Source organism: Arvicanthis niloticus, chromosome 23 (genome assembly GCF_011762505.2).
Source record: "Arvicanthis niloticus isolate mArvNil1 chromosome 23, mArvNil1.pat.X, whole genome shotgun sequence".
Lineage (NCBI taxonomy): Eukaryota > Metazoa > Chordata > Mammalia > Rodentia > Muridae > Arvicanthis > Arvicanthis niloticus.
Window position 1 is genome coordinate 31,208,131 of NC_133430.1, and position 7,503 is coordinate 31,215,633.

The window sequence follows — 7,503 nt, forward strand, 5'->3', positions numbered from 1 at the left end:
CCTCCCAAGTGCTGGGATTAAAGGCGTGCGCCACCACCGCCCGGCGAGGCTCAAGTCTTAAAGGCATTACTGTAGATACTTTGTCTGGGGTCCTTTCCAGTTCTCTGTATGAGAAACTATTATTTATACTTGTGCTTTCAGCTTTCCTCTCTGATCTCAGCCCTCTATGCAAATACAGAAAGGGCAGCCCTCTGCTTCAGTCCATTCAGGGCTCAGAACAATAAACGAACTTGGGGAGTTTCCAGTAGTTTTTATTGGCACAGCCTAGGAAACGGTCTGGAAGGCATTTCTGAGCAAACACCAACCCAGCAAAAGTAGTCATGGTATGTCTAACACACCACTGAGCCACAAGGTTGAAGTTCCTCAAACACAGCCAGGTCACAAAGTGCTCCAAAATCCCCAGGTAAGCAAGCCCCATGGCTCAGGTAAGCCTGGAAGGCAGGAGCGGTCCTGGATGCATTCCTCACTGGGGATGAGCAGGAAGGCAGGCGACACTGAAGGCTCAGGCTGACCCTCCGCTCCCCACTGTAGCAGCAATGCTGTGTTTCCACTCCGCTCCAGTCTAAGCTCCTAACACTTAGGACAGGCCGTGTCAGAGGACATGGTCATCAGGGTGGTAGAGCTCGCTCATCAGGCGGTAGATGTAGGATGGTGCGTTCCCACCAATGTTGGAGATGAAGAGGGTAATGAGGTCGGGAGGCACGTAGTCAAACACAGGACAGTGGACACTGACCTTCTCCAGAATGTCTCCTGCAAGACAATCACATGCTGCACGTAAGCTGAGGGTCCAGCTTGAACGTTACAGAGTTCAAGATCAATAGCACAGGCTTGCCTGACAGTTGTAGCAAAGCTAACCTGGAGGACGGCTGCAACTCATGTGATTCTCATGTTATTCGCGTGATTCTCATGTTAACACTTTCCAGTGGCGAGATGGCGGGCCGGTGTGAGGACAGCCAGTGCCGCTGCCTCAAACCAAAACAAACTACAATAGCCAACCTCTCTCATGTCCTTTCACAGTACTTAAAATTCAAACTTGGGGCTGGAGCAATGACTCACTGGTTAAGGTACTAGCTGTTCTTCCAGAGACATGCAGGTGAAACACACACACACACACACACACACACACACACACACACACATAATTTTTTTTTTTTTCTGAGACAGGGTTTCTCTGTGTAGCCCTGGCTGTCCTGGAGCTCACTCTGTAGACCAGGCTGGTCTCGAACTCAGAAATCCGCCTGCCTCTGCCTCCCAAGTGCTGGGATTAAAGGCATGCGCCACCACCGCCCGGCATAAAAATTTTTAATTCAAATTCAAGATTGCAACCTTAAAGGTCCACTCTTCCTCCACCAACCACATGAGGTATACTGTGAGCCACTCTCCCACTGCTCGGGACAGTCCAGCCACATGACCTCAGCTTTCTCCAGCTGGCTAAACACATGTTTCATGCCCTGCAGTCCCTGGTAACTTTCCCAAATCCTCACACATAGAGCCCACTCATTTAGGACTCCAGCAATGCCGTCCCATCAGGACCAGTCTCAAGTCTTAGGTAAGTCCCATCACCACCTCCTTCTCTTCCTAACACACCCCAGACCCCACCCTGTCCTGTGTTTCATCTACAGTGTAACGGTGGAAAGAGGCTTTACTGCCTCATTACTCTATTCCCTGCACCATGTGCAGTGATGCAGAACAGGCATTTCTCCTTCCCTTTAGTTTTCTGAGACAGTGTCTCATTACGTAGCTCTGCTTGGCCTGGAATTCACTATATAGACGGACTAGGATGGTCTTGAATTGTGATGGCCTCAACTCCCCGCTAATCACTGGGATTATGAGCACCACCACATAGGGCTTCAAAACTAAATAAAAGCAAAAGTTATTCAACCCCTAAGAAGAATGGGGACACGTACACAGTGTTCTGTTCTTACAAGGTGTGGACTGCTCCAGGCTGAACAGAGCTGCTGCTTTCAGATGAGGCCTGAGAAGTGTGCCTCCTTCCTGTCCCTCCCCCAAAACATGGGGCGTCTAGGCTACAGGTAAGTTTGCAAGTACAAGTATTTCAGATCTTGCTGCTTTGAGCGGCCAAGTCACCAAAATGACTCCTTACAGCAACTGAAAACGGTCTACACAAGAAGTAACAGAGCACATATACACACCTTCTGTGAAAGGAAGGACTTCTTCAGGAGCCACAAACTTGTGAAATGAATCTTCTTCACTGGGGAAAAAAAAAAAAAAAAAAAAAAAAAAAAAAAAAAGAAAAGAAAGAAAGAAAACAACCCATTTTTTAAAGGGGTTCAGCAATTTTGTTAAATGCCTTGCTATTGCTGTGTGGCTAGAAATGCATGACCCACAGTAACACAGAAGCATAATTCACACAAGTTACAAGGTGGGGCTAACTAACTCAATCCCCACTGATACATACACCGTTAGCTAGGGGTCTGGAGACGGCGCAATGGTGAAGAGCACTTATTGTTCTTATTATTCTTGCAGGGAACCTAGATTTGATTCCTAGCATCCACGTGACAGTTTACAACCATCTTATTTTATAACTCTTGGAAGGCAAGGCCCTCTTCTGACCTCCTGGGGCACTAGGGCATGCACAAAGTGTATGCAAAATAAAATATACTTTAAAAAATTTAAACAGCCGGTGGTGGTGGCACATCTTTAATCTCTACATCCCCCCAAAACCAAAAAGGATTCTATGATCCTAGTTTAACCCTGCTTGGCATTTTCAGAAGTGTTGGGGCAATGGAGAAACTGAGCAATTTCTCTAGTAGCAATTGGACATACAGGGCCTTTCTCTGTCCCGCATTATCCTGACATTGCTGGTGAAGAATTGTAACTACTGATTCTGTTCCTGGCTCAAAACATCTATGGCTCCTTTTAGCCTGTGGTAGATCAAATCACTGAGCAAGGAACAGACCAAAAGGAGAACCTGGAGCAAGCTGAAGGCCAGAGGTGAGGCCTACACATCCATTCCCTTCTCCGCTGGTTACCACTAGAGACGTGCCGCACCTGTGGAGAGAGCTTGAACATGGGCGCGCACACGATGAGAGGCGTGGAGTGGTGTTTTGCTGCCAGCGCCAGAGTGTGAGTGCCTGCCACAGCCCTCAGGGAACCGTTGGCCAGGATAGTCTTCGTACCAATGATCACCTTTGGGAGGAAAGAGATCATGAGCATCTTGGGGTGGAGACCGAACAGGGCCTTTGGCTGGATGCTCAGGCCTGTATCTCAGCACCTGCAGGGCTCAGGGGCATCGGAGGGCAAGGGAACCTCCTATGCTCAAGACTAAGAAGTTCTAGTTTTGACAAACATGGCATGGGATGGGATTTTCCCCAGTCTTTCCTGGAAATCACGCACAGCACCTCTCAGGAACCTGGGCCTGGTCACTTACCACCCACCCTTGCCAACAGCTAGCCAGCGCTCTTAGCCCAGCTCTACTCCGTTCTTCTCAATGCTTTAGCCACATTTAGAGGCCATTCCTAGTGAGGATTGGTGACGCTGGTGGGAGGGGTGGGAGGACAAGGTCAGCTAACAGATTACAGATTTTAAGTGCTCACTTTCAAATGGAGCTAGAAACTTTCTCTTACTGTGGACCTTAAGAGACCCAAAAACCAAACCAAACCAAACCAAACCAAACCAAACCAAACCAAACCAAACCAAAAAAAACTCAAAAAAACAAAAAAAAGAGTATTCCAGAATCAGTGAGTCCAGCTTACCCACCTTGTTGACTCTCGACATAACAGCAAAAATGGCAGCATCGGCCATGACAGTCGTCTCGATACCTTCTTTGGACAAATTGACAGCCATTTCATGACCCTGAAACAGGAGGAAAAGACTGGTGCTAGGACAGAGTGACAGTGACAAAAGCTGACGAGTGGAATTCCATCTAGAAGACTCTGAAATCTAGTTTTTAGGATAACCCATCTATCTGTGGTACACAGTCTGGCAAGCCATAGGGACGCTAATAAATGTTACTTCAGAGCAGCTACAAAACTGGAAATACAACTGCTCACATAATGCAAGCACAGCTGGCCAGACAGCTCCACCTCCCTTTACAGCATCTGACATCCTTATGTTTCTTGAGACCTGTTATTTACTGGACTGAGTGAGATCAAATCAAATACCAGTCATCCCCAAGGTACTATGCCCTACTCTGATCCTAAAAAGAACCAATATTTCATTTCCTAGGACCAGCAATTTACACAGCTTTCTTAAACTACTATTTAAATGTATCTATAGCAAGTTGAAAATCCTTACTGATATTTTGTTTGTGGGGTGGTTTTGTATGTGTGTGTGCCTGTGTGTGTGTGTGTTTAGAGACAGGTTCTTACTATTGAGCCCTTGCTTGCCTAGAATTCATTATGTAGACCAGACCACCTGCCTCTGCCTCCCCAGTGCTGAGACTAAAAAAAGGCCTGCACTGCCATCATGCAAGGTACAATTTACTTTTTACTTTCTTCCTCCTCCTTCTTTCCCTTTCTTTCTCTGTTTCTTTTCCTTTTCTTTCTTTTTCTTTTCTCTCTCTCTCTTTTTTTTTTTTTTTTTTTTTTTTTTGAGACAGAGTCTTTCTGTAGCCCTGGCTGTCCTAGAACTCATTCTGTAGACCAGGCTGGCTTCAAACTCAGAGACCTACCTGCCTCTACCTCCCTAGGGCTGTGAATAAAAGTATGGGCTACCAAATCTGGCATGATTTACTTTCTTAATGACCCAAGGTTGAGCCAATCAAGTGACAGCTGGCTCAGACTCACTCTTTATTCCCGCTTCACCCTTCTGAGAGACTCCAGCAGCCCCTCTTACCTGGCAGAAAGGAGCACACTCTGCAACAATAACATGGAACTTCCTCTTCCGGGCTGCCTCTTTAAGGAAGGCCTCAACTGTTCTAGAGAAGCCAATGGTCATGATCACCTCATTGGAGTGGATGTGCTCCAGAGCCTGGGCTGCAATGTTCTCTGTTGTGCCTTCTGCAAGAACAGGTTTGCAAGGGAATGTGAAAATGGCATGCTTCACCCCCACAGGCAAGGCAGTGGCTCACAAAAGCTCTCAAAAGCACCCCTGCTGGGTTCCCAGACCTCCAGCTCACTAGGCACCACTACCACTAAGCTAGCTCCTTACAAGGCTCTAGGAGACAAGGTGAGGCCAGAAGTGCTAACCAAAAACAGATCTTCCCCTGACAAAACTCTTCTTGCAAAAGGTGGCCACAACACTTCCAGTGGGGGGTGGGGGGGAACGAAAGAAAAACAAAAAACAAAAATCCCAGAGCAGCTTGAAAGTGGCAGGTCGGAGCACAGATGGTACCTAGTTTGTTTTTTGTAAATCCACCCCCCTCCCCGTTTTAAAATTTCATCTCTTTATTTTTATTGTATATCTGTTTGCCTCATGTGTGCCTGGTCCCTGTGGAGGTCAGAAGAGGGCCTCAGATCCTCTGGAACAGGAGTTACAGGTGGCTATGAGTCACTGTGTGGATGCTGGGAACTGAGAACCTGGGGACTTTACAAGAGCAGCCAGTGCTCGTAATCACTGAGCCGTCCATCTCTCCAGTCCCAGTAGCCAGTGTTAATCTCTGAAGAACAGAATGTAACAAAAATCTGCAAGTAAGGATGGAGGTGGTGTGTATATAAATTCAAGAAGGGGTGGGTATGATGGTCAGCCCTGAAAACCTGAGCTCCTTCCCTAGAATTCACATAAAGGTGGTTAGACAAACTCCACACATGCGCACGCACACTAATAATAAACATTTTTTGAAGTCAACATGAAGTTCAGAGAAAAAGAGACTTCCAAATGTGGCTCTGTGGGCAATTCATTTTCAGTTTTTTTTGCAGCACTGCGCTGGGAATTAAACCCAGGGCCTCGAGTATGGTTCTCTTCCACTGAGCTACATCCCCAGGAAGTTCATTTGCTAAAAAAATAAAGACATGTCCTAAAAGAAACCTCCTGCATAATGTACTTTTAAAGAGCGGATCTGTCTTTTCCATCCATTCCTACCAGATGGCGTTCAAACCGGAAGACTGGTAATCTCGCCTATCCCTGTCAATGAACAATTCCTGGGGGTTTGTTTCACCTGCCTGTGACCTATCTTGTCCACTTAGTGGTCAGACCTCTTACCTAGTTCCACTAGCAGCTCATTAATCGCCTCGATGATGTTGGACTTAAGTGGGGCATAATGGAAGCTGAAATCCTCGCTCAGGCCTCCGGATGTCAAGAGTTTGTGCAGGGACTCCTGCTGATCGCTCTCGTCACTGCGCCCGTGCAGTCTAAGGAGGCAACAAGACCCAAAGAGTGATCATGAGGCAACCGGAGCATCTCAGCCACAACCGAGGCTCCAAGCTGATAGGGAACACGGTTTAACAACAAAAAGCCAGCACCCCTTGGTCCCACCCAAGCTGTGAGTTTGACCTGCCATACTCCTCCCGTATGATCTTGAGGACTCTCCGCACCATGTTTCCCACTGTGGTCTCGGAGGGCTGCGCGGCCGTCATCCTCCTGCCCTCTCTGCGGATCAAATCCATTAGGTCCCCTGAAACCCAAGAGAGACCGGGTGAACGGGGCAGGCGCGAGGTGAGAGTGAATATCAGCTTCAGGAATAGAACGAAAGAGTGGGGCTGGGGCTGCCGCACCCGCGTTGTTCCAGTGGTGGTCCGTGATAAGCCGGCGCAGCAGCCCCAGGGTCTCCCGAGCCATGTCCTCCGAGCTGCGCTGCCCGCCACCTCGCTTCAGAGTTTCCACGAAGCCCTCGATCCTCTCGGACAACTCCGAGCCTTTTGCCGCGGCACCCGGCATCTCCACCACAATCCCAGGACTTGCAGACGCCTCAACTGCAGACTACAGTTTCACTTCCGGGGCGAGAGAGCTCGACTTCCGCTCGGTGAAGCATAATTGAGTTTTGAGAAGTTGTAAGCCCGCCCCCCGCCTCTGCTGAGTCCAATCAGAAACGTGTTTCAGCGGAGCAGGGCGCGCCGCCAGGAAGTGACTGCTGGAAGTGGCCTCTTGGGAGTCTGCGCGCCGAGCCGGAGGCTAGTAGGACGCTGGCTAGTCTGGTTGCTATGGGAATAGCGATTGACTCTCCCGCCCTGCGACCAGCAGAAGTTGCTTTCCTTCTTCCCGGCTCGGCTGCCTGTTGTTTGGCAGACGCTGTGAGTGTGCGTCCAGGGCTCGGGACGCCCAGAAAAGTACTACAGCAACGCGTGATGAACTTGTTGTGCACCTTTCCCAATGGGTTCCATTCCCTACCCTCTCCCCTCTCCCCTCTCCCCCCTCCCCCCTCCCCCCTCCCCCTCCCCCTCCCCCCTCCCCCCTCCCCCCTCCCCCCTCCCCCCTCCCCCCTCCCCTCTCCCCTCTCCCCTCTCCCCTCTCCCGACTTTATCTCTCTTTTCCCCCCAGCTTGGTGCAAGGAATTGAACATAGGGTCTTACAGGTGCTAGGCAAGCAGTGCCACCATTGCTCTAGTATCTGTACCTAGCTGTCACATTGTTGTTTGCCTTTGTATATCCTCGGCCTAGAAAGCGC

The 7,503-nt window shown here is 49.1% G+C and overlaps 1 protein-coding gene across 2 annotated transcripts; it reads right to left on the reverse strand.

Annotated features, from left to right (window-relative positions):
* Positions 1-235: 235 nt before the first annotated feature.
* Positions 236-7,266, reverse strand: Eif2b2 (eukaryotic translation initiation factor 2B subunit beta). Of its 2 annotated transcripts, XM_076921641.1 has the most exons (8): positions 6,615-6,852; positions 6,394-6,514; positions 6,103-6,251; positions 4,798-4,961; positions 3,721-3,816; positions 3,013-3,150; positions 2,154-2,220; positions 236-750 (listed from the first exon to the last, which is right to left on the reverse strand). In XM_076921641.1, the coding sequence occupies exons 1-8, from the start codon at positions 6,775-6,777 to the stop codon at positions 593-595; spliced, it is 1,056 nt and encodes a 351-aa protein (XP_076777756.1). In that variant the 5' UTR covers positions 6,778-6,852; the 3' UTR covers positions 236-592. The 2 variants fall into 2 exon arrangements, with proteins under 2 accessions (XP_076777756.1, XP_076777758.1); XM_076921643.1 differs by lacking the exon at positions 2,154-2,220 and having other exon boundaries at positions 6,615-7,266.
* Positions 7,267-7,503: the final 237 nt, after the last annotated feature.